The sequence below is a fragment of the Danio rerio genome, chromosome 18 (assembly GCF_049306965.1).
Source record: "Danio rerio strain Tuebingen ecotype United States chromosome 18, GRCz12tu, whole genome shotgun sequence".
Lineage (NCBI taxonomy): Eukaryota > Metazoa > Chordata > Actinopteri > Cypriniformes > Danionidae > Danio > Danio rerio.
In genome coordinates this window covers 2,798,763-2,826,544 of record NC_133193.1, presented here as the reverse complement: position 1 = coordinate 2,826,544, position 27,782 = coordinate 2,798,763, and the positions used below count along the sequence as shown (strand labels likewise).

The window sequence follows — 27,782 nt, the reverse complement described above, 5'->3', positions numbered from 1 at the left end:
TTGACACGCAGTTTGCGAATGTTCGTTGGAGTGACGTTTTGTCAAATTGACAAACTATGTTGGTAACGACGGAACTTGCGACCTTAGTTGTCTAACGATGGATTTGGGAATTGCACCCTTGGATGTATAAAAATGACCAAGACTCAATTAAAATGGCTGAATGACAAAGGGCTGGGCGATTAATCGAACAAAAATCGAAATCGACATTCAGAATCTATAAACGAACAAATTTTTCCAGGTCAATTTTTTCAATTACTTTCCCTACAGTGTGTGGAGTCACATGTCCCGCTCTCTTAAGGCTAAATTATACTTATTATATTGTGATTTATACTTATTATATTATTCTGATAATATACTTCGCATACCTACGCACATCTCATAAAAATGATGTCACAACGATGCATAGCGCAAACTTTGTGATTGGTCGGTTTGGTATCGGTGAAGACGGTGGGCGGTGCAGAGAGCCGAGTATTAGGCGATGTGTGTTTTAATTTCAGTTGTTCAGCGATTATGTTCAATAAATAATCATAGTAGATATTTTGTATGTTCTTTAATTATTTCTAAAATTAAGTCAAGCACCCTTCATTCAGAAATCTCTCACTTGTAATATGCGAGCATATTTACTGTACAAAACTTGTCGCTGAAATATAAAATAAATAGATAAAATAACTATTCATTAATCATAGTCAAGTAAAATTTAGATTTTAGGCCAAATTGCCCAGCCCTACAACAACATGCATGCAAAATTCCTCCTGAAACAGGAAACTGTGGCATGACACTTTGACCCATAAGCGGGAAAGACTCATTTCAGTGAGATTTCCAGCTGCAAAATAATGATGTCATCAATAATGTGGATACATTAAGATGTGTGTGTGTGTGTGTGTGTGTGCGTGTGTAAATTTACTTTACAATCATTTCCTTTTAACGGAGGGTGGGGTGGGGGTTAACGAGATAGTTCACCCTTTCACTTGTTTCAAACCTTTGTTTCTTTCATCTGTTGGACACAAATAAAGATATTTTGAAGAAAGATAGCAATTATTTTAAAGACAGCTAGACATTTTTAAGATAGCTGGTCACCATAGACTTCCATGGTATATGTTTCCCTACAATGGAAGTTGATGGTTACAAGTTTTCAGCTATCTTTAAAATATCTTTATTTGTGTTCAGCAGAAAAACAACTAAGATGAACCCCTTTAGAAGTACTTGAGGAAGAGTAAATACTCATTTTTGGGTGAACTATTACTTTAGGATTAGGGTTGAGGGTTTATTTAGTAACAAAAGCTAAAAAAACTACCATATTTTTATGTCTTTACGACATGTTTACTGTTTATATGCATAAATGTGTTACTCATCATCATTAAAGAGCTAAAAAAAACAATAAATACACTGAAAGTACATATTACATGTGATTCAATTACAAAGATGTATATAATAAACACGTGACGTCATATGGTATGCCATCATATAAGCCCTCACAGGGTACTGTAAATGTTGCGCAATACTTGACTTGAATCACGAGACGGCGATTTGATTATGGAACTGATAAAGATCCATATTTATGATCACACCAAATAAATCCCATCACATCCCATAGTAAACGGAGAGTTACAGGTCTGTTATGTGCCATAATTCCTCACACCGCACGTCATATTTTGGATTACAGTTATTTTAACACAAAGTGGAGCAGAACTTCCTGTCGGAGACCCAACGGATACCACATAGGAGCGGATGTTTATGTATTATGATCATTTCTATGGCTGATATAATAACGCATCACATGGTATGACAGCTGAATTTATTTACCTCATCGGTTTGGAGTCCTCGAACCTCCGGGAGTTGCGCGGCCATGTTCATATTCCGTGCCAGAATGACAACCTGCGTCGATTTTGTCACCAGAAAAATACAAATAAATCCGAAATGTCACAGAGAACGTTGAGCTTCGGCGGAGATCGGTTCCCCGGAGATGTCACGAGCAGAAAGGCGTTAGCTTGTCAAATGCATCGTTGAAACTACGCCGTTGGACATCCTTTCAGCGCGCTTCTACCTCGACACGCCCCCCACGGCGTCGCTCACGCCCACTACGTCCTCGGTCACGCCCTCTTTATGAGCGTTCACGTGAACGGTGTCATAACAACAGTGGTGTGCGTTGAACTGCGTTGAAAAAACGAGCTCTTTTTATCTTTTAGTCAACATTTCTGATCGGTTCATCTTTCAAATTAGATATGAGGAATGTTCAATATTATTTGTATGTAAAATCATTTGTATGTAAAACAGTATAATTTGTAGATAGACAGACAAATTCCTTATTAGCTAAAAGACTTGATTTCTTTTTAAATAAATTTGTAATAAGTTATGTAACACTGCATTCATGTTTTAGAAGAATACATTGTTTTATTATGCATTTAAATATATTTATTGTTTAATAAATTATACATTTTGTTCAAAAAACAGACAGACAGAGAAGCACAGACAGACAGACGGACGGACGGACGGACAGACAGACAGACAGACAGACAGACAGACAGACAGACAGACAGACAGACAGAAAGATAGATAGATAGATAGATAGATAGATAGATAGATAGATAGATAGATAGATAGATAGATAGATAGATAGATAGATAGATAGATAGATAGATAGATAGATGATAGACGTAGCACTATTTCATCTTGAACTGTACATAACCACTGTACATATAATTTGTCAAAAGACTATTTCAGTATATTAGGAAAAATACTTGATTTCTTTTCAAATGAATGTGTAATAAGTTACACGTAACACTGTAATATTCATCTTTATATTCATGTACATTGTTTTATCATGCATTAAAATATATTTGTTTTTATTAGCATCCTTTTTCCTAAAACACAAACAGACAGACAGACAGACAGATATATAGATAGATAGATAGATAGATAGACAGACAGACAGACAGACAGACAGACAGACAGACAGACAGACAGACAGACAGACAGACAGACAGACAGATAGATAGATAGATAGATAGATAGATAGATAGATAGATAGATAGATAGATAGATAGATAGATAGATAGATAGATAGATAGACAGATAGATAGATGATAGACGTAGCACTATTTCATCTTAAACTGTACATAACCACTGTACATATAATTTGTAATTATGTTCATATCTATCTGCATACCTGTGATTATTATTAGCAACCTGTACATATATTCATATTGTAAATCACTGATCATGGTTAATACAACCAGTATATAATGTTCATAGTACATCCATCTGTAATGATCACCATAGTTTTCTATAATTGCACTTTATAACTTATACCTGTATCCTGCACTTGCTGCTATTGCACGTGTAATGACAATAATGTTGAAAATGATCTAATCATCTAATCTAATCTAGATAGACAGAAAGAAAGGCACAGTTAATTAAATAGATTAATTTGGACATTTTGCTGGTGTCTTCTCTCAATCATGGTTAACCATACGATTATATTTGCTCTGAAAAAATAGCCTTTGACCCATGTGCTTTCTCGCTTGTTCTTGCGGTTATGTGTTCGTTTCACCTTCAGCCAATCACTGCAAAGCACAGCTCACTCTTACCCAATCAAATCAGTAGCTTTTGATCTCCCGCCCATTCACGCGTTTCCTAGGAAGTGGACGTTTACACACGCCTTGCTGTCGGTTGTAGAGGTATGTATTTATTTATATCAGTATAATTTTGGTTAAACATTTAATAGACGACACTGCACACATTATGTTATGTATTTAATAAGTCCTGGTTATGTTATGCGCGCACACTGATCCTGTACTTCTCGGTAGACACTTTGACTTCAGTCAGCGAAGAAAGTGATAATTTTCTGTGCTGTTTTCATTCTGTTTAAAAGCACAACCATTTACAAAACCGACATGAGCATTAAACATCCTCTGTGTCTTATAATAAAATCATGTTTATGTCCCTTTTCCTCCATTTTTGCAGTGCATCTCAACACAATGGAAGTCAATAGAAAAAACAACAGCTTCCTCATAACCGGCGGAGGAGGCTATTTTGGATTCCGGTGAGATTTTAGGAGATCTTTTCATCAATCTATTAAGACTTTTCACCAATTTTCCCTCAAATCACCCCAATATCAGTAATAGAATATGCTCAATCCACTAGATGGAGCCAAAACACTGTAGTAAACTACTTGTATCCCTGGACTTTCACCTTTTTAGATCATAAAACAGTAAAATATTGCATTAACTTTGAAACTTAGAGCATTAGAAATAAAATACATCAATAGTGTTACATTGTGTGTATTACATTTTAAAGAACAAAAACAGTAATATATATATATATATATATATATATATATATATATATATATATATATATATATATATATATAAATATATATATATATATATATATATATATATATATATATATATATATATATATATATATATATATATAAATTAAGATCCAGAGGGACAATTTTTATACACTACCTGAAAAAGTCTTGTCGCCTATCCAAGTTTTTGAGCAGCAAATAATAAGTTGATTTCTAGTTGATCATTTGGTTTCAGAAGTGGCTTATATGAAAGGCAAATGCCTCTATATTATGCCTATTTGAGCACAATAAAATATGATCATGCCTTGATTATGAATTATTTCATTAGGACAGTAAGGTCTGACTCTACTTAGACTAAAGTCTCATCACTGAACAGAAATAATGTCCAGTATAGAATATAAAGTCCTGCTGCAGTGGAGACAGAATGAATATTGTGTCTGACTCCATCATGAGCTTGGAGGACTGCATCCATACATCTCTGACATGACTCAAATCACTGATTAATAAAGTCATCTGGAATGGCAAAGAAAGCGTTCTTGCAGGACTCCCAGAGTTCATCAAGATTCCTTGGATTCATCTTCAACGCCTCCTCCTTCATCTTACCCCAGACATGCTCAACAATGTTCATATCTGGTGACTGGGCTGGCCAATCCTGGAGCAGCTTGAACTTCTTTGCTTTCAGGAGCTTTAAAATGGAGGCTGAAGTATGAGAAGGAGCGCTATCCTGCTGGAGAATTGTCCCTCTCCTGTGGTTTGTAATGTAATGGGCAGCACAAATGTCTTGATACCTCAGGCTGTTGATGTTGATCATCCACTCTGCAGATCTCTCTCACGCCCCCATACTGAATGTAACCCCAAACCATGATTTCTCCTTCATCAAACTTGACTGATTTCAATGAGAATTTTGACTCTATGCTGGTTCCAGTAGGTCTTCTGCAGTATTGGTGATGATTGGGATGCAGATCAACAGATGATTCAGCTGAAAAATCCACTGTCTCACACTTCTCCAAATGATCAACTAGAAGTCAAGTTATTATTTGTTACTCTTACAACTGGGACTGACAACAAGACTTTTGTCAGGTAGTGTATAAGGTTATACTTTGAAAGCCATATTCGACTTTTAAAAGATAAAAGAACTAAAGAAAAAGTATTAAAACTTAAGATAAAATATATGACTTATAGTCAACTAAAGCAGCCAGTATTGGAGTCTTTTCTAACTATATACTCTTGTGAATAAAAAAGCTTGCCCATTATAATAAAAAGATTAACAATGTACTGAATGCAAACTTAAAAATTGTAATAAAAAAAAAAGTCAAAAGTATATAAACAAATTTCAACATGTATCTTTTCTGAGAGATAGGTACACAGTTCAGTCCAAAATAGATTCACACAATACAGTACATTCACAAAAACGATGATTTCAGAAAATGTACATTTGTTTTTAAACATTGAGCATATACAAGTCGAAATTATTAGCCCCGCTGTTTATTTTTCCCCCAGTTTCTTTTTAACGCAGAGATTTTTTTCAGCACATTTCTAATCATAATACTTTTAATAACTCATCTCTAATAACTGATTTATTTTATCTTTGCCATGATGACAGTAAATAATATTAGACTAGATATTCTTCAAGATACTTCTATACAGCTTAAAGTGACATTTAAAGGCTTAACTAGGTTAATTAGGTTAACTAGGCAGGTTAGGGTAATTAGGCAAGTTATTGTATAATGAGGGATCTGTAGACCATCACAAAAATGGCTTAAAGAGGCTAATAATTTTGACCTTAAAATTTTGTTTGAAAAAAATAAAAACTGCTTTTATTCTAGCTGAAATAAAACAAATAAGACTTTATCTAGAAGAAAAAATATTATCAGACATACTGTGAAAATTTCCTGAATCTGTTAAACATCGTTTGGGAAATATAAAAAAAAATAAATAAATAAAAAGAAAAATCAAAGGGGGCTAATAATTCTGACTTCAGTTGTGTTTACTAAGTATACTATTACAAGAATATCATCTATGTAATATTTTAAAAGTAACATTTTACTTTGTTAGTTGGCAAATATGTATGTGGAAGATTTGATTTTAAATTTGCGTGCGCAAATGTGTTTCTCTTCCAGCCTCGCCTGCGCCCTCCTCAAAACCTCCTCTAAAGTTGTCCTGTTTGACGTGAGTCCCCCAATCCAAGATCTCCCCGAGGGTCTGATATTCATGCGAGCAGATATCCGGGATTACGCACAGGTAGAAAAAGCGGTTCGCGGCTCTCACTGCGTGTTCCACATCACCTCCTATGGGATGTCAGGACGGGAACAGCTCAATCGCAAACTCATCGAAGAAGTGAACGTAAAGGGTACAGAGAACATCCTGCGGGCCTGCGTGGCACACAGCGTCCCACGACTGATCTACACGAGCACATTTAACGTAGTATTCGGAGGTCAGGAGATTAAGAACGGAGATGAAAGCCTCCCTTATTTGCCTTTGCACCTGCATCCCGATCACTACTCCAGAACTAAGTCCATTGCAGAAATGCAGGTATTAAAAGCCAACAATTTGGCGCTAAGTAACAGCACAGGTGTCCTCAGAACTTGTGCACTGCGTCCTGCTGGAATATATGGGCCTGGAGAGCAAAGACACCTTCCTAGGATTGTTAGTTATATTGAGAGCGGGATTTTCAGATTTGTGTACGGCGATCCTGATAGTCTTGTGGAGTTTGTTCATGTTGATAATCTAGTCTCTGCGCATCTGTTAGCTGCTGATGCGTTAACCGAAAAACAACAGTGTCGTGCTGCCGGACAGGCTTATTTTATTTCTGACGGAAGGCCTGTGAATAATTTTGAGTTTTTCAGACCTTTGGTGGAGGGTTTGGGATATTCGTTCCCCACTCTCCGACTGCCTATATCAATGATATACTTCTTTGCGTTCCTAACGGAGATGGTTCATTTCGTGGTGGGTCGGATTTATAACTTCCAGCCGCTGCTGACCCGTACAGAGGTCTACAAGACTGGCGTCACGCACTATTTCAGTATGCGTAAGGCTCAGGAGGAGCTGGGATACGAGCCTAAACTGTATGACCTGGAAGATGTTGTGCAATGGTTTCAAGCCAGAGGTCACGGGAAAAAGCGCAGCCGGTCGTCAATTAGGAAACTAATTTTAGATGTTTTCGTGGTGGTTGCATTCGTAGCTGTGCTTCTCTCCTGCCTTCCGGTTGTGGGACAGTAAAATGCATGGTTTTAGTGCTGTGAGGTTTATACTTACCAGATTTGTTAGTTTTAAAAACATTTATGTTTATATGAGGGATTTTATATTTCAAATAAGCTGGGAAAATATGCTTTAATATGCTTCTTTAAGAACAGCATCATGTCTTGTTGTTTTCTGCTAATTTTATTATTTGCTTATAGTGCAAAAACACAATATATGTGATGCCTGACTGGTAAATCAACTTTATTTGCTATATATGTGATGTAAATGAATTAGTTCTGTCAATCAATTAAAAAAAAACTAATTAATCACACTATTTCTTTAAATTTAATCGCGATTAATCACATTTAAAAGACTGAAACTTGTAATTTTGGCTATTCAAATGTCAAATTAATTTAAACGCATAACAAAAACTATTTAAATTCAAAACATAATTGTTTATTAGAATTTTTGTTTAACTTGTAACACAGATTTCTTCATGTAAACAACAAACCCACAATAAACCATCAAGATCCTTGCCTGACAGCCATATTTATTACAGAAATAAAAACACAGGCATGTTAATACCATTTGAATTTAAAATCTATCAATACCAATAAAGAAAAAAAAAAAACGATTTCCAAGTTGGATTCTAAGTGGACTGCAAAACATGCCAAAATACAGGCATTGCAGATATGAAAAATGTAAAATTATAATAACAATAAAGTTTTGAATACAAACATTTGCACTCATTGAAAAGTTGTATTGCTGTGAGTTGAGAACATTAATTATGAAGTAGAAACAATTTTGCTCAGTCCTCCTTTACATTCAGCCAGTTGCTAAGACAGTCCAGTCTGTTGACACTATCGGGGGACAATGTGGACCTTTTCTTTTGAATGATGTGAGCTGAGAGTGCAGCGCAATCTCACAGCAATTCGTAACTTTTTGATTTTATGGCTACGGACAACAACGTTTAGGCAGGTTTGTTGCAATGAAGCGCGTGCGCACGCACACACAGACACACACACAACGCGCACAGGGCAGGGCAGCTGGAGCGACTCCCTTCAGATTCAACACCCATGATCGCGTTCATCAAATTTGCTTAAACTAAGCGTTCTTAAGTATGGCTGTATTTCACAAGGATTCTGACAAAACAATGAGAAGCATACGCTTAACAAAAGTTGTGTTTAATGGGGAAACACGTCAAACTTAATGAAACATTCGAGGGCACATGCTGAAAGGCAGAGGAATGCACTGTCTTTGACAGCTAGCCACTTCATCTGGCACTTTCTGAGTACATTTACATGGACTCCAGTACTCCGATTTTAATATGGTTAAGATAATACTCTTATTAAGAGTCTACCATGTAAGCAGTGATTTTTGATTACCTTAAAGGACCACCGAGTGGATTAGGAGTTTGTAACTGATTTATTTTATCTTTGCCATGATGACAGTAAATAATATTTGACTAGATATTTTTCAAGACACTTCTATACAGCTTAAAGTGACATTTCAAGAGTTTACACTTAGCTGATGATCTATCAAAAGCTTGTTTGGCATGCTGTCCCGGGAGAGAGCCAAGAGCTCAAGGGATCCTCGAGCCCGGGGCTTCCTCCGGTTGGCAGAGCGAGAGGGGAGCCTGAGCTCGGTGGATCTCAGAACTCCCCGGCTGCGGTAGCTAAGGGAACACATGAGAAAAGGGCTTAGACAGGTGCTTCTTTGTTATGCATGTTGAATGTCTTTGGATGGTGGGAGGAAACCGGAGAACCCGGGGAAAACCCACGCGGACACGGGGAGAATATACAAACTCCTCACAGAAACGCCTACCGGCCTGGCGAACCAGGACCAGCAGTGTTCTTGCTGTGGTTCTCACAGTGCTAACCACTGTAAAGGAGGAGCATTGGGGAGGAAGGCGGGTTTCTTCTAAACGAAGATAAAATGAACTGAAAACTGTGGTTATTTATAGTAGCTTAGGGCTCATATGATTGGAAGATAGTGATTAGCTAATACGAGACCGGCCGTGATAAATCATAAGCACGTGGTCCTCTCGAAATTAGTTTATGAATAAACTTCACTTAAAGGCTTAACTAGGTTAATTAGGTTAACTAGGCAGGTTAGGGTAATTAGGCGAGTTATTGTATAACAATGGTTTGTTCGGTAGACTATTGAAAAATTATATAGCTTAAAGGGGCTACTAATATTGTCCTTAAAATGGTGTTTAAAAAATTAAAAACTGCTTTTATTCTAGCTGAAATAAAACAAATAAGACTTTCTCCAGAAGAAAAAATATTATCAGACATACTGTGAAAATGTCCTTGTTTTGTTAAACATCATTTGGGAAATATATATATATATATATATATATAAAAAAAAATCAAAGGGGGGCGAATAATTCTGACCTAAACTGTATATATAATTATTTTTTAAAGCTGAATTTTCATCATCATTACTTCAGACTGCAGTGTCACACGATCCTTCAGAAATCATTATAGTATGATGATTTACTGCTCTTTCAAGACTCAATTATTGATCATAATCTATTTCACCAGCAAATATTTTTTTAAAAACTGAAGAAAATTGTTCTTGCTACTTAATTTTTTTTATCATGATAATGCACTATACTATTTGCTATATACAGTTTGATGTGGATCAAAAAAGTTTTTCAAAATTGTCCCCAAGACAAAAACGGCTGTTCAGCTGTAATAGTTTTATGACAACTTTATTGAAAGGTTTTGATCCGCTTCAAATGTTGACTTCTGTATGTATTGTTAACTAATATAACATCAAAAAACTTCTTAAACATTTATATTTATTATATTTATAGTAAACAGACATTTCAGGGAGACGTGGTGGCGCAGTGGGTTGCATGTTCGCCTCACAGCAACAAGCATTCAAGGCACAGGCAACAAAAAAAAGCTGCAAGATGCTCAGAGCTGAAAACTATAAACTTTTGAAAGCTGTAATAAATAATCTGATGGGTGTTTTGAACTGAAACTTTACAGACACATTCTGGAGACACGAAAGACTTATCTTAAATCTTAAAAAAGAGACCTTTGGGTGAAAAATGGGTGACCTTTAATATTAAAATCTGCATAAAATCTAAATTGATATTGTTTATACAAGGGGTCAGCAACCCGCGGCTCTAGAGCCGCATGCGGCATTTTAGCGCTGCCCTTGTGGCTCCCTGAAGTTTTTTCAAAAATGTTCAAAAAGATGGGCAAGGTTAGTATATATTTTTGTTTTAATATGATTTCTATAGGAGGACAAACATTTTTAACGTTTTCAAATGCTGTAAAAGTGTGTAGAATTAATATTTAATTTTTAAAATTTCTGTCAACGAAGATTTGCGTTATAGCCTGCGACACAGGTTTCAATTAGCAGGGCGGGATGCCAGGCAGGTGGCTGTTGTAAACAAACCGGGAGATAATAAAGCATGGAAAACCGTTCACAGATGGTGACTACATGAAAGAGTCATTCATCAACATATTAGAACACCTACAGTAATTGCAGACTTCAAAAACAAAACCAAGATAATACAAAAAATTTAAGATACCTCTCTCCGCTAAGACAGTGAAGGAAAGGGCTATTAAAATGGCAGGTAACATCACCAATCAGCAAACCAAGGACATTAATTCAGTGCCTGCATACTCAATTGCCTGTGATGTGACCGATATTCAATGCGCTTTTATGCAGGTATGTGAACTCTGATGGGCCGCAAGAAGAAATGATCAAATTAATATCACTGAAAGACCAGAGGCTGTGCTGAAGTGTTTAAATGACAACGAAAAAAAAACCAACCACCTGATTTCAGTGGCTATTTAATCATGAAGGCTCATTATGTATTTGTAGCCAACTTAGTCATTTTTATAGTAGGCTAATATAGCTACTATAGATACATACAGCATGTGTTTCCTTCATTATAAGGCTTATATAAGGCTTTACATTTTTTTGCGGCTCCAGACATATTTGTTTTTTTTTTTGTTTTTGTCCAATATGGCTCTTTCAACATTTTGGGTTGCCGACCCCTGGTTTATACACAATGCACACACTGTTAGTCCTAAAGTGAACAATTAATCTGTGCAGGTTAATTTACTAAAAATGTTGTTTTGGTAATCTTTAATCAAAATCTCTGCTTCCGCTCTGAAATTACAGTCTTCCTCTGACATCAGTTTGACTGATTGAGCAAAATATACTTGCGTCTCCACCTTCAGTTCGCTGTGAGTGAAAGATGTTTCTTTGCCCCCTGTTAAATATTCAATTTCAGATCAAATACTTCATCAAAATGAAATTAAAGTCTACAACTTCCAGTTCATGCTGACTTTAACAGTACACTTGACATTCAAAAAGCATCTTGAGCTTCAGGTAAATCAAGAAAATATTGATGTCTGCAATACCAGTCCTTATCAATGCTTATATCTGACTAGTAATAGAAAAAGTGCACCAAATAAAATATTAATATATTTTTTAATTGTTTCATTCAAAGAAACTCATGCATGCATATTAATGTAAATGCATAGAAATTAAAACTGTACTCTTGGAACTGAAAGTGTTTTTTCACTCATACACACGCACACATTTGTTTTTGTGAATTTGTGGGGACACATCATAGGTTCCCATTGTTTTTATACTGTGCAAACTGTATTTTCTATTTATATACCTAAACCCATCCCTCACAAGATACTGTACATTTGAATTTCTGAAAATTTTGTCCCTATAATGTCCTAGATGTCCTCATAATTCACCTTCTGCTGTTATACCTGTGTAATACACGTCACGATGTCCTGATGTGTCACAAAAACACATTCACACACACACACACACACACACACACACTGTTATCCCACAGATTTATTACATTGGGAGGATTTATTCAGCGTATGAATTTCAAGGTGTAGACAAAATATCAACAGGCTGTTCTTAAGTTCACAGTTGTTCAGGTGTAACTCATCAGCATGTTTCAGTATACAAGAAAAGTCTTCATTTTCAACACTACATCTATTGTTTGATCAGTCCAAACCAAACACACGTCATTTTGTCAAACAGTTCACTTAAAAACATGAGTTTGAGCTCTATTTACAATAAATAGCGCTGCTTGCTTTGAAAGTGTGCTCACTGACATTTAATCGTGGCTTGAGTGTCGAAATACAAGCCACTGTATTTTGTGTTGAAAGAATATATGCAAGTTGGTGACAATAGCTTTCGCACATGAATGAAATGTTTGGGATCTGCCCTTCCCCCAGATTCAGTGCTAACATCCAGTGTATGGTAGATAGATGTGCTGTTGTTTTGGAGTTACCTGCGCTACACAGCATAGGTGGATGTTTAATAAACCACAAATATAAATACTTTTAAGATAGTTTCCTTAATATTCATTTATATTAAGCAGCTCAATTGCACACACTCACTGCTTGTTTAAAGTTTAGAGATGTTCAGTTGAGTTTTTAATTATTTTCTGTGGGCTGGTCTGTGTGGTTAAATCTTTAATCTGGCCCGCTGGATGAAAGTGGACACACATAGGCTCTCCAAAGGACTTTTTTTCAGGACTCTGCTCCCCCTTGCTGAGTTGCTCTCTATCATTGTTTCGCTCCGGCATTAACCACATTCCAGAGCGCCGCAGCACACACGGTCTCCCTCCGCGCATTCCTCTCGCACAAACTAGGGCCGAATGTAATGTTGGCTAAATGCGTCGTCGTCAATTCACACACTCAGCAAACGTTTCAATCGTCGTGATATCATCAGAGGGGAATTTTACGTTCTTTAAAATTGCTGCAAATGAGTTCTCGAGGGCAATCACGGAAAATCAAAGCGAGAAAATTCCTCCGCGCAGCGCGCCATTGACTGTAAAGACCTTTCAACTTTACAAAAACTGAAATTGACAAACGGTCTCTTGTGTGGAAACTTTGTCACGACGGCTGTATCGCCACAAATCGACAGGCGGGGATCATGAATCGTGACGAAATGACTGCGAAGGACTAAGTAATCGCGAACAGGCTACGATGGCTCGCCTGAGGCGGCGTTTTTCCGTGTAAAAATGCAGTTTGTGCTGTAGTTGACTAGTGCTCCGTTCGCTCCCCCGTTCCCTCAACTCGCCTCACGGTCCGACATGGATGAATACGACGAGGATCCGGGGCGCAGAGCGAGCAAACTGATGGAAACCCTCTCAATATATGACGTTTATCAAGATGGGATGTACGGAGAACCGAACCCCGATATGGAGAAAACTAAGCGAATGAATGGCAGCTCTTCTACGCCCGGGAACAAAGTCTACAGCGCGGCTCCCGTGCGCTCCGTCAACGGAAACCGAGCCTCAGTGCCTCTGGATTTCTGCTCTCCGCAGAGGGAAGCGGTTTATCCAGATCCCGATGTGTACTGCACCAAATCCGAAGTTGCCTTGCCGTGTTACAGCGGCGCGTCGGACCGTCTCAGGAGATACACGCACGCGGAGGTGCAGGGACACCGGTACAGCACCGGCTGCGCGTATGACGGGCTCGTTTTGGGGAAACAGGTGGCCGTTTCGGGCGCGAGGAGCAACAGCCTGTGTATGAGCAGCCCTGACGGCAGATACACGGCCACAAGCCCTCGCTCCAGCCTGGCTTCATCGCACTCATCGCAGGATCAGAGCAAACACACGAGCCCGAGGTCGAGCATCAGCAGCCCGCGTTCCAGCCTGGTGTCTCCCGGACAGGGCGAGGGGACCAGCGTGATCAGCCCGCGCTCGAGCTACGCCAGCACGGCCAGCGACACCAGCAAACACTCCAGCCCCAGAACCAGCCTCAACAGCTATGACTGCGGCAGCAAACCGAGCAGCAACCGAACCAGCGGAATCAGCATGGGCTACGACCAGCGGCACATCAGCCCGAGGTCGAGCACCACCAGCCCGCGCTCCAGCTACTCCGACTCGCGCTTCACGCCGGCCGGGGGCCATGACCCAGAGAGCGCCGCGGTGCACGGCATCCCCATGGCCAGCCCTCGGTCCAGCATTTGCAGCCAACCCGCGGTGGCGGCTAACTGCGTGGTCAGTCCCCGCTCCAGCATCTCCAGCCACAGCTCCAGGAGCTCGCGAAGCTCCAGGGGATCCATGAGCGCGTATCCCGAGCTCCAGCTGCCCATGCTGGGACCCGGTTTGCCAGAGGACGCGCTGCTGCAGGACTTCACCGAGCCAAACGGCCTTCATAACAACCGCGTCCACCTGCAGACGTTCCCCGTGCTGGAGGAGCCTCAGCAGCAGAATTCAGAAGTCAACATTGGGTTTAACTACTGCAAGGCGGGCGCCGGGGGACAGCGCTTCAAGCTGCCGTACCAGGTCACTCCATCTCGGGACAGCGGCCCCAGTCAGGCGGAGCGGCGCCTGGAGGCCCTCACCTTGGAGTTGGAGAAAGAGCTCGAGATACACATGAAAAAGGAATATTTTGGTGAGTAGATACAGGGTGATTTATTTATTTACTGCTAATAATTTTAATACACATCAAAAGTTCCAAATGTCAACCTTGCCATGAAGGAAATAGTTTTCAACTAAATAGTGAAACCCTTTTCTAAGCTGTTTGTGAAGGCTTGTATTGTACAATACTGTAAAAAAAGCTCAAAATTGTCGTTGTTAAACAGTTTGATTTACCTAAGTCACTCAAGTGCCCGTTTCACATCTGTCACATCCATAATGGAGAGATGGCACACATAAATAACTAAGCCTTTTATTCATAAACGTAAAATTAAATAAATATATTTAAAATTAAATAAATATGATTTGTTTTACAGAGATAACACAGCTATTTTATCAGTATTATTTATTTTGGTTTACACAGTTTAATTAACAAAATTTGCTAGTATACATAATTATGACGTACAAAACGTATGTTGTGTAGTGTTACATCCCTAAAACACGTTTATTTTCCTCAATTAACATTTAAAACACGTTTACAGACTTATATTTGTCTGATACTTTGTCTGTGGTTAGTTCTTTGGGAAAATATAAACAGATATTTCAATATATTTTAACACATACATTCTCTGTGAGTTTATGTGTCTGCAAATGTCACATCCATAACTCTGGAAAAGCTCTGGATATCATTGTTTTTATCATTTTGCTTTAGTGTTAAACTTTATTTTAAATAAACATCCTGAATTTTTGGTTGGAAAGTCATAATCACACCTTGACACATGCAAACAGCCTGCACCAGAGCCAGCACAGAGCAGCCTTTGTGTTGAACTCATTAAAGAGTCATTAGGGTGTGGGAAAACAGGTGTAAATCATGTTTTGTCAATGAATCAGTGTGCTTTCAGGACAGGAGGGTTTGTACTTGAGCACTTTATATGTCTGACACTGATGATGATCTTTGAGAAGGTAAATAATTGAGGTAAAATCATCATTAATCCAGACTTTGTTTTACCCTGAGGTTGTATGCTGAAGATGCCAAATTCCCAAAAAATGAACATCTCACAAGGCATGCTGACACATGGTCATTCTGTTTCATTAGTGCAATTTAATGCTTAGTATTTACTCTTTCATGGCTCTTGAGGACTAATGATTTATTAACCTTGTCATGGCTAGGGATGCAACGATTAGAGATTTTGGTTGTACGATTATAATCTGAGGAATAATCACGATTTTCACGATTATTATGCATTCATTTACTTCAAAATACTACTTGTTTAGAAAATCACATGAAAACTTCTTATATTTTAAAGTATTAACAGTAATCAATTAATACAGCAAAAATAACAATAAAGAACAAACAATATAATCCATTTATCTTTGGACTTAAAAATAAGTGAAAAATGCTTTTGGCATTTAAACATAAGTAATCATTTTACACTGAAAATAAATGACAGAACAAAAATAAATAAATAAATAAAAAGTTTTGTCTAATGTCATCTAAGCATCTTATTATTTAAGTATTTCCCTTTTAAATAGAACAAATGTAGTCAAATACTGCTGAACCCCTGGTTAAACGGCACTAATATGCATGCAAACCACGTGCCTCCATTGGAAATAACGAACTTGTGCGCGTAAATATGTGAATGGCCCTTAGTTAAAAACCTCCTCAGCCATAGTTAAAATCAGTCTTCGATCTAATGTGCGTGCATATTGTTTACAAGCTCGAAACTTTAAACTAGTGCACAGTTGGCATAACTTAAAGTTGCAGCAGTTTTGTTCCATGCAGAAACACAGTGTTGAGAAACCTTTACGATTCATTTACCGTGACAAATTTAACTGTGGGTAGGGTTGTAACAATATACCGGTATGACGGTCTACCACAATTTGAACGTGCACGATTATCATGCCATGAACAATTGCATATCAACGGTTTTAACCCTTAAAGACCGAGACAGCCGCCCGCGGCTAAAAATAAGTATTGCTCTTAAATGTTTAATAACTTTTGATCCGCTGATCAGATTCATACAATTCAAAGATTGGCATAAAGAAGAGAATCTCAGCTTTCCAGTGCTGTATCACATAACATTCGCGGCTCCGGAGGCTCCGGAATCAGTGCGGTTACGTCATCAAAATTTGACACCGCTGATTTGACAAAGAAACGCTCGTCACTGTGTCTCCAGACAAACCAGACATGATACATTAATGCATTGTCCCTCCTCCATGCCCAGATTGGTTCAAACTCGCTATATCACAACCAATAAGCATAGGTTTCGCTTTTGTTTGTGGACCAAAAACGAGCTTTTTGAACAACACGGAATGAGAGATAGGCATACATTTCTGCGCGGCTAAATAAAACGCAAAAAAAAAGTTTTGCATGAAATAATTCTCATACTAAGTACTTTTACATGCACAGCAGCACAGAAACATGACAAAACAGTGACACAGCAAAGACGAACTGCTGCTCTTGCTGTTTTCAAAAGACGCAAATGAAGGTGCAGCTGTTTGTCTGCATTGCAGACAACCATATCCAAATCCATATCCACAGACAACCATATCCATGCTGGCACATAAAACCTAAGGATGTTCCATATTGAATCTAGTTTCGTTATGTAACTATTTATAGTATAGTAAATATTTATATCTATTTTTTTACTGAGGATTTGCACCATGTTTATTTGGACTTTATTTGGACTTTGACACATTATTTATTATTTTCTTATTTTTATTTGTTCATTGTAAGTGGTGTTGTTTATAGTAACTGAAAATATATTATTTGGAAAAAGTCAAATTTGCTTCACTGTTCTATTATTTTGTAACATTTGTAACATACCGTATACCGCGAAACCGTCAAACCGTGGTATTGTTTTAGACGATTATCATACCGTAAAAAATTCATACCGTTCCAACCCTAACCGTGGGTAATAGTGAAATCGGTTAATCGTTGCATCCCTAGTCATGACTATTTCTTCTAAACTCCCATTGGTGAAATAAAAACAGACAGAACTGATTTATAAAATGCATTCAGAATATAAATGCATTAAGAGTGTAAAATCATCCAGTTAGATAATTTAGTCTACAGAGGAATTGATGTATGTTTCAGCAGAGTTTAGACATTATTAAGGTCTCTTCTGATGCTCAGTAGACAGATGTGACACCAAAAAGTGTCTTTTTTTTTCAAGAGTAGCCAAAAAATCTATTGTTTGTTGTTCTAGATCCTGATTAGATTTATTTTAATATGCTGGCTGTATTATGAACACCTACTGTTTATTTGTTTATATATTAAGTGTGTTGTTTTGATAAAAACACAAGTTTTGCATCCAACTCACAGGGTCTAAGTATGCAGGTTGGTGCATTGTGCCAAATGACTACGAACTTTGGCTAAAAAACTCAGTAACTGGGTGATCTGGCTCGTTTCGCATTGTAACCAGCTGATTGCTGATTGGCTTTGGTCACACCAGGCAGCAGTGGTAGACCAATCACAACAAAGGCTGCTGGTATCCCAACTGGCACTGCCCAAAAAGGACATTGTAGTCAGTGTGCAGACAAACAGTGTTCTTAGCAGCTTGTTTTTTGGCCCGGACCTGGACGGAAAAAGGCAAGTCTTCAGAGAGCACATACTTTGTCTCCCAGTTTGAACGCCACTTCCTGCCAGTGTCCTTCCAAGTCCTGAACATCAACACAAATGTTCTTTAAAGGCATATGAGCGTGTATTCCTCTTAGGGAAATCCTAATTTGTAATCTGGCTTATAGTTTAGATGAGGTGAAACAACAGAAAAGTGAACTGAGTAGATCTGGACCCCAGAATTCCCATATCTAGCTATATTGACTTGAGTATACAATATTTTAACAGGTTTGTGTTAGTGTCTGGAGGACAATTGCAGCTGGTTGACTTGAACTCAACAGTGTTGAAAAGGGCAGTTCACACTAAAATTGACATTTTATCATTATTTACACTTAAGTAGCTCTAGGGCTGGGCCAATAAACAATATTATATAGAATCCCAATTAAATTTATGTCAATAACAATGATAATCTCTGGACTTTTTACTCTATATTGATCTAAGAGCCAATCACATAGCAGAAACGTGCAACAATGGGAATCTAAAAGTGTGTTGACATTAGAGATGTATCGAATTGTCGGCCACCATTTAATGGCCCCTTTAATTTTTGTGGCTTCAGTCATTGTGCTCTTTTAAATCTGGAAGCAGCTTATATCGAAATATATATATAGTTATGTTCAATTCATTCATTCATTCATTTTCTTTTTTGGCTTAGTCCCTTTATTAATCTGGGGTCGTCACAGCGGGATGAACTGCCAACTTATCCAGCATATGTTTATGCAGCGGATGCACTGTGAAATATCCATACTCTCACATACACACTACAGACAATTTAGCTTACCCAATTCACATACACTACAGCCAGTTTCAGTTTATTTAATTTCCCTATACCACATGTATTTGGACTTGTAGGGGAAACCGGAGCACAGGAGGAAACCCACGCAAACATGTGGAGAACATGCAAACTCCACACAGAAATGCCAATTGACCCAGCTGGGGCTCGAACCAGCAACCTTCTTGCTTTGAGGCGATTGTGCTACCCAATAGTTTTTTAAATGTATTTTTTATTGACAGATATTGTGATTTTGATTTGATTTGCAATTTAATTTTGTAGTCAAGCCTCAGCTCAATAATCTGTATTCTAGCATCTTACTGCTGAAATGCAGTGAGTGTGAGTTAAAAAAAGAAACTGAAAAGATATTAGATATTATTATTAATATTTTCGCTGGCTTAGTCCCTTTATTAATCAGGGGTCGCCACATTGAAATGAACCACCACCAATATTAAATTTGTTTTTAAATATTCAGAAATAAAACACATATTTTTCTCTAGAGCAAGCAGTAAAATAACAAATAAAATGATCTTAACTTTCTGTAAACAAATTGAATTCAAATTAGGGAGAATATAAAAGTAATAATTATAAGAACACTTGGCTGAAACAACTCTGAAACTGTACTTTGCGGTTGCTTGCTACTAGATTGAGTGTCACTGGCAATACTTTCAGTTGACTTTTTAGCAAGACTCTCCTGATATAGCCACCCTGTGGTGCTTTTTTAGGTGCTGGTTGTATTTCTTCATCCTGTGGCAACAATTCTACGGCAGCTCTAATAAATTACCTGTTTTTGTTCGGTGTCTGGGACTTTGAAAACAAAATATTTCTGTATTACTGATGCCCTGTTTTCTTCGGTATTTGTCTATTAATGCTTCTGAACGAAAGTGTGCTCACTCAATTGGCTAGCAAGACTGTCATACACAGACGGCAGTCACGTATTTGCTCTGGGCAGGGGAAATTAAAGATTACATATTTCATATCGCAACCACTTGTGATGAGCTAATCGCAAATTGCAAGTTTCAAGTTGCGATTCGATTTGATTAATCGCACAGCCCTAATGGCTGCTTTTCTCATAATTTTCCCATCTTTATGTTAGGGTTGTCGCGATACCATTAATTCCAGCTGAAGTATCTTTATACCATCTAGTATTGCGATACTGTAATTCGTAACTCGAATCCATAAAATAAAGAGAATTGTCAGAAATACTATTTTTTATTTGTTATAACAGGCCTACTTTAACTAAATTAATAGTTCCCTTATTATTGAAAAAAGTATTTGCACGTCTCTTCACCTAAAATGTATTCGGACCAACAAAAAATACATTAAAATAAAGATACAAATTATACCAAATGAAATTTGTTACAAAAAGAGCATTTTCCCAACAAACTTGCGCTATATTAAGTTTTTAAAAATCTTTCAATGTTTCCTGTTGCTGTTTTGTGTTTTTCATCAATTTTTTTGTTTGTTTGTTTGTTTGTTTTATTAGGGTCTTATCAGGTAATAATCCAAAGTATTTCAAAATTTCACTTTGTAAGCTGTTCTTTTTAAAAGATTGTCACGATTGTAGTAGCTATTAAATTATATTCACAGAAGCAGAATTAAACGGATTCAGGTTCGAACTGAAGCATCAGAAAACATGCTATAGGCCAGTGGTTCTCAACTGGCTTGGCCATGGGACCCACATTTTTACATGGGCATCAAGCCGCGACCCAAATTTTTAGGAACTGTAATACAATTTTAGGAATTATCATTAATTTGTATTTATTTGTTAGTAGTGACAGATAAATCATAAGAAAATCACCAAGACTTACAAATAAACAATATTTTATTGCTGTCATTTAACAAAATGTATCAAATTATAGAAATATTAAAAGTATCAAAGTAAAAACGACAAATACCGTAAACAGTGGTTAGGGTAAGGAAATGTTCAGTTACCATGAACTAAACTGAACTGTTAATAAAAAAATTTGTCTGGTTTCTAAATGTCATTTTAATTTAGAAGGTCGGCTCTTTTGTGAGAGCACCTCGCTACATATGATATGTCACACTGAGGCTTTAAGTCTTTTTTGCCATCAATATATGTAAATCCATACGTGACATAGTCAGGGTCGTACTTGCGCTTCGACATATTTATTGCTATAATTAAATGAAATTTCACATGTCAAACAATATAGTTGTCGTGCACGCATTTCAAAATAAAAGTCAAAATTAGTAAAAAATTTAACTTTTTGTTGTTTTTTTGACCACACACTCTGCGACCCACAGAAAATGTTCCCGCCACCCACTTTTGGGTCACGACCCACCAGTTGAGAAACACTGCTATAGGCTACCATAAAAGGCGAGAACTCTTCACAGTTTTGCAACCTTAGAAGGCTTCATAGTCTATTAAAATAAAATGGTCTATTGTTGTATTATTTTAGCGACTTTTCCACATGGAACATTATGTATTGTAGACTAGGCATGGGCCGGTATAAGATTCTGACGTTATGATAACCTTGGATAAAAATATCACGGTTTCATGGTACCACGGTATTGATATTACTGCTCTAAAATATATTAGTTTTAAATGTCTGGGTAAAAAACAACAATTTTTTTTTCCTCTTTGAAAACAATGTACTTTAGTTTTTGAAAGATTAAAATATTTTAGAGCAGTAAACAAGTCAGGCTAAATAATTGAAATGAATTGTTGACTTTTGCTGTCTTCATTAGTTTCCAAAACATTGATTTCTTTACAATTTTAAACAGCATCTTTTCTGCTGGGGATGCTGTTGTCCTAAAAAAAAAGTAAATAAAAAATCTTATACATACCTTAGCAATGGTATTACAGAAAATTTTGACGGTTTTAAAACCTTGACTTTTCCGAACCGCGGTATACCTTGAAAATGGTTATCGTCCCATGCCTATTGTAGACAGGCCGTTAATGACGATGCTACCATTTACAAACAACAGTGGCACCGCCAGTATTTTGGAGCCATAGTATCACGATACTACCATAGTACGGGTAAACCGTGCAACCCTACTTTATGTTAGACAGAAGAAACTCGATCAGAATTGGAACAAGTGGAGGATGAGTAAATGATGACAGAATTTTTGTCTTTTGGGCGAACTGTCACTTTAACCCTCATTGTCATGCTTGTTTAGTAAACACAACTAATATTACACGAGTTAAAACAACACACACACACATCTTTTCCACTGATCAAGTAGGGTTTACTTACTAACAAAAGCTTTAGGCCTTTTCTGTTGCATTGTCTCTTCTTTTGTGTCTCCGTAGCAACAGCGCTTTGTTTTTGATACTGCCTGGAAACACATTTGTACAGATTCTGTTGCAGGAAGAGATGGAGGTATGAGTGAGTTTTTGCCTCTAAGGAGCAGGTGATGTTTTTTTTTTTTTTTTTTACTGCATGCCGAACCCTCTTTAGTCTGCATTAGTCTGTGCGAGCCCTCTCCGTTACCGTGACAACAGCTCCCCTAAAATCAATCTCGCCGGTTATTCGTGATCTGTCTTTCTGCACTCTTAAAGGGTTAGTTCAACTTAAAAATGAAAGATCTGTCATCATTTTCTCACTGTCTTTTCGTTGCAAAACCGATATCAGAATCTTCTCCCACAGCTGTCAAGCCCAAAATAAGACAAAACTGCTCTCTAAGTATTCATTTTTAGAGATCAGAAATGTAAGTTAATAATGATTTGCTGCATCTTTCAAGTCTTGTGTGTGATCAAGTGTCATGTCTGAGCCAATGCAGTTTCATTGGAACTGACATAGAAAACACCTCTATGCATCATCTTTAAACAATCATCTATCAGACGTCTATCAGAAAGTAATGAAATAAATGCATGCATGGACTATTTTTTAAAACTCAATAGTCCTTAATTATATTTTGAACGCCTTTAATTATTGCATGGTGGTCTGTCGAAATGTGTATGGGTGAGCATGGAAGGATGTATTGTAATATAGCAGTTTTTTGGGTTCAAATATAAGAAATAGTAGGCGTCACGGTGGCGCAGTAGGTTGCACGATTGCCTCACAGCAAGAAGGTCACTGGTTCAAGCCTCGGCTGAGTCAGTTGACATTTCTGTGTGGAGTTTGCATGTTCTCCCCATGTTGGCGTAGGTTTTCCTCCGGTCCACAGTCCAAACACCTGCACTATAGGTGAATTGGGTAGGCTAAATTGTCTGTATTGTATTAGTGTGAATAAGTGTGTATGGATGTTTTCCACTGATGGGTTGCAGCTGGAAGAGCATCTGCTGCATAAAACATGTGCTGGATAAGTTGGCGGTTCATTTCGCTGTGGTGAACCCAGATCAATAAAGGGACTAAGCTGAAAAGAAAATGAATGAATGCATCAGAAATAGTCACACTGCTATGTATAGTTTACTAAATGTGCACACAAATTACCCACAATGTTTTGCGCGGGGGTTTTGAAAGTCTTAAAGACTTTTTTTTTTGTCTTAAATTCACTGAAAATTGTCTTGTAGGTTTTTTGTTAATTTTGTTTATTGTTAACAAAAGCATACAGGCTAAAAAAACTATATAATTAAATATATCAATTCAACTACCCCACCCTCCTTCCCTAAAGTCTCTTTAAACTGGGGTATCCAATGAATAGAAGTTAACAAGGTATTTAAATTTACATTTACATTTAGTCATTTAGTAGACGCTTTTATCCAAAGCGACTTACAAATGAGGACAAGGAAGCAATTTACACAACTATAAGAGCAACAATGAATAAGTGCTGTAGGCAAGTTTTAGGTCTGTAAAGTCTAAGAAGGAAAGTATTAGTAATTTTTTTTTTTTTTTTTTTGGGTACAGTTAGTATGATATCCAGAGAGGCAATTGCAGATTAGGAAGTGAAGTGGAGACTAAATAGTTGAGTTTTAAGTCGTTTCTTGAAGACAGCGAGTGACTCTGCCGTTCTGATGCAGTTAGGGAGTTCATTCCACCAACTGGGCAGATTGAGCGTAAGCATTCGCGAAAGTGATTTCTTCCCTCTTTGGGATGGAACCACGAGGCGACGTTCATTCACAGAACGCAAGTTTCTGGAGGGCACATAGATCTGCAGACGTGAGAGCAGATAAGAAGGAGCAAAGCCAGAAGTCGCTTTGTAGGCAAACATCAGAGCTTTGAATTTGAATTTGATGCGAGCAGCAACTGACAGCCAGTGCAAACGGACTAGCAGCATTAAATCATTTTAAACGTCTTAATTTTTCTATGTGCAAGTAAAGCTACCCAATCAGACTGACACCCAATTACCAATAATCCATCTCAAAACTTTTTTGAAACAGCAGCTATACATTTTTACAGCAAATTTTCCAAAGTAAATCCATAATCATGGAAAGAAAATTAAAGCAAAACATCCCATTACTCTGGGGGAAACCGGAGCAACACGGGGAGAACATGCAAACTCCACACAGAAATGCCAGTTGACACAGCCTAGGCTCGAACCAGCGACCTTCTTGCTGTGAGGCAATAGTGCTACCTACTGCGCCACCGCGTCACCCATGACCTTTTATTACTAGAAAAAATATTTACAGAAGTAACAGCCTGAGGTATCAAGACATTTGTGCTGCCCATTATATTACAAACCACAGGAGAGGGCAAATACTTCAGCTCCAGGATTGGCCAGCCCAGTCACCAGACATGAACATTATTATGCATGTCTGGGGTGAGATGAAGTAGAAGGCATTGAAGATGAATCCAAAGAATCTTGATGAATCTGGGAGTCCTGCAGGAAGGCTTTCTTTGGCATTCCAGATGACTTTATTAATCAGTGATTTGAGTCGTGTCAGAGATGTATGGATGCAGTCCTCCAAGCTCATGATGGAGTCAGACACAATATTCATTCTGTCTCCACTGCAGCAGGACTTTATATTCTATACTGGACATTATTTCTGTTCAGTGATGAGACTTTAGTCTAAGCAGAGTCAGACCTTACTGTCCTAATTAAAGAATCCAAAATCAAGGGATGAGCATATTTCATTGTGGTAAAATAAGTGTAATCTAGAGGCATTTGCCTTTCATAAAAGCCACTTCTGATACCAAATGATCAACTAGAAGTCAAGCTATTATTTGCTGTTCTTAAAACTTGGATAGGCGACAAGACTTTTGTCAGATAGTGTAGTTATGACAAATCCCTTTTTGTCCATGTTTGTCAAGTTTCTAGATTATGTATAAAGCTCATCACCTCATACAATTGACAAAATATTCAAATCTCGAAACACTTTTTACCTCAGTCTGGCAAAATGTATTACAACCCAAACAGGATTTGCATCGTAAACATTAAATAAAAGTTAAAAAGGTATTTTTCATATTTCATATATTACGTTTTTAGTTACGATACTCCCAAAATAATTCTGCAAATTCTCAGCAGAAATAGCAAAAAATGTCTGCTAATTCTGTCTGGCCCTAATAATAACTTTAACTGTTAAACGCCATTAGTTACTATTTGTTTAAAGGTATTAGTAACCAAGTTATTTAAACTAAGTAACTAACTTTAAGTTAACTTTAAGTAACTAACTTTAAGTTATTTAAACTAATGACCTTAACTTTTCCAGTAATGTAAACCTTTTGTAAAGCTGCTTTGAAACAATAATTATTGTGCAAATAAAATTGAGTTGAACTGATGATCGTTAAACGGATCATAACAGTCTAGTGAAAAGGGTCCATAAAGAAACTGAGGAAATGTATCATTACAGTCAGTGAAAAGGGCTTATTGAGTTTAGATTTTTGAGAATTAATGGGTTAATATTGCTTAAAATAGTTAAAAGTTGACTGAACAGTGTGCAAATGAATTGAATTTTTGAGTGTAACGAATAATGCAGGTCTGGTTGAGTTTGCGTGAGATCTTGCGGGAGCGATTAGTCTGGCGGTGGGGTGGCGTTTCAGCACCAGACTCTTGGCACAGACTGTTTGTCTCTGCAGCCAGACACAGCTGCTGGGGGTCAACACTGATCACCTGCTTAGAATAACAATGATCTTAGTCTGCACATGTGCACACAAACACCCACAAACACTGCAACAAGCTGCGCTGCAACACTCCATAAGTAGCTTTGCTTTTATTTGAGTTTCTCAAAGTGATCTGCTCCGGAGAAGAGCTGGATGTTTTTTGGCGACCGTGCTTTAACGCTGAATCAGCTGACCTCTGACCTCTGTGTATCCACACAGTCATTCGGGATTCAGTGTCTGGTTTAAAATAAACACACACTGAGACTTTGCTTGCTCTTGCTTCCGTTCGGAGAATTGTTTTCTGCTGAAAGTCTAGCTATAGCTCGTTTTAGCTTTTTTTTTCTCAGAGATTTGCTTTCAGTGTAAGTGAAATGCATTAAATGTGTTATTTCCCTTCTACATGCTGAGTTGCATGGTTATCTTGAATCATTTGGTTTATGTAAAATGTATTTATTTATTTATTTTGATCCACCATTGCCTTTTTGCAAAGAACTTGATTGTTATCCAAAGAAAACAATAAGAGTAAATTCACTCAACGGCCATTTCTGGCTATATCTTTACACAACAACAGCATTTTATGGCCCTAAATGCAGCTTTGAAAATGGGTATTTAAAATGCACCAAAAAGTTGTTGTACACATGCATATTTCGGGCCCTATCATACACCCGGCGCAATGTGGCCAAGGCGCGGCGCAATACTTGTTTGGTAGTTTCAGCTTGGCGCAAGAGTCGTTTTGAGGTGTTGCGCTACGCTGTTTAAATAGCAAATACATTAGCGCTCATATGTGCGCCCATAGGCGTTCTGGTCTAAAAAGGAACGTGTTCTGAGGTGCACTGCTGGCGCGTCGCTATTTTGAGAAACTATAATAAATTTTTTATTAGACCAAAACAAACCCGGTCTAAACTCCAGCGCAGAGTTGCGCCTCGCTTACACACTGCTTAATACGCACAAGAGAGCAATAGGCAAATATCTTTACATATGAAAAAATTTAAACATTAAGGATATATATAGGATATAATAAGAATAGATATAGAATATAAATATAAAGGATTAAAATATTACAAAACATATTATTTTCTAGCCTACAAAAATATGAAAAATCACTGCTTTTATGTCTTCTTCATCTCGGGAGGCTTTTTCTGTTCATTCATAACAATCTGCTTTTGTATAATGTTATTATTATTAGCAGTATTATTTATTATATCCATATTTATATTTGTTTTATTAAAAACAAGCTTAGATTTGCCCACCTGTCAGGTTTTAGACCATCTGGGGCACAGAGCATGTGTTTTAGGATATAACTCAAGTTTTTGAGCACATTTTGTTATTATTATTTAATTATTCGTTTGCTGAAAATTAGAACTGAATTTAGAAATAGTTTTGAAACAAATATTTGCGCTTAACAAACGCAATTAATTATTTATAGACTAATTGATGTCTGTGCGTAAAGGTTTCCCTATCCAAGAGCGAAAGTAAAAGTAGTTACATTATCTCTCATTCTCACGCAGTAGATGCTCTGTTTAACAGTTTTCTGTTAAAAAAAAACTGTCAACTGTTAACTGTTTGCTAGTGAAATGCTC

At 37.4% G+C, this 27,782-nt stretch overlaps 3 protein-coding genes across 6 annotated transcripts in view; 2 read left to right on the top strand and 1 right to left on the bottom strand.

Moving 5' to 3' along the window:
• Positions 1-2,016, bottom strand: part of nedd4a (NEDD4 E3 ubiquitin protein ligase a) — a 104,289-nt gene extending 102,273 nt beyond the window's left edge. The window contains exon 1 of the mRNA XM_073930132.1: positions 1,804-2,016. Within this exon, the coding sequence (XP_073786233.1) occupies positions 1,804-1,854 (51 nt within the window). The 5' untranslated portion in view covers positions 1,855-2,016. The remainder of the gene's footprint in view (positions 1-1,803) is intronic.
• Positions 2,017-3,620: 1,604 nt separating this feature from the next.
• sdr42e1 (short chain dehydrogenase/reductase family 42E, member 1) lies at positions 3,621-8,235 on the top strand. Of its 4 annotated transcripts, none has more exons than XM_073929332.1 (4): positions 3,621-3,677; positions 3,964-4,042; positions 5,247-5,398; positions 6,439-8,235. In XM_073929332.1, the coding sequence occupies exons 3-4, from the start codon at positions 5,289-5,291 to the stop codon at positions 7,535-7,537; spliced, it is 1,209 nt and encodes a 402-aa protein (XP_073785433.1). In that variant the 5' UTR covers positions 3,621-3,677; positions 3,964-4,042; positions 5,247-5,288; the 3' UTR covers positions 7,538-8,235.
• A 5,363-nt stretch (positions 8,236-13,598) lies between these two features.
• wtip (WT1 interacting protein) overlaps positions 13,599-27,782 on the top strand; it is a 56,317-nt gene continuing 42,133 nt past the window's right edge. The window contains 1 exon segment of the mRNA NM_001123278.2: positions 13,599-14,907. Coding sequence (NP_001116750.2) covers positions 13,599-14,907 — 1,309 coding nt within the window.

Coding starts and splice junctions, on each gene's coding strand:
- sdr42e1 (XM_073929332.1), top strand. CDS start 5,289: ATGATTCAGCTGAAAAATCCACTGTCTCACACTTCTCCAAATGATCAA. Junction 5,399..6,438: donor GACAACAAGACTTTTGTCAG/GTAGTGTATAAG, acceptor TTTCTCTTCCAG/CCTCGCCTGCGCCCTCCTCA.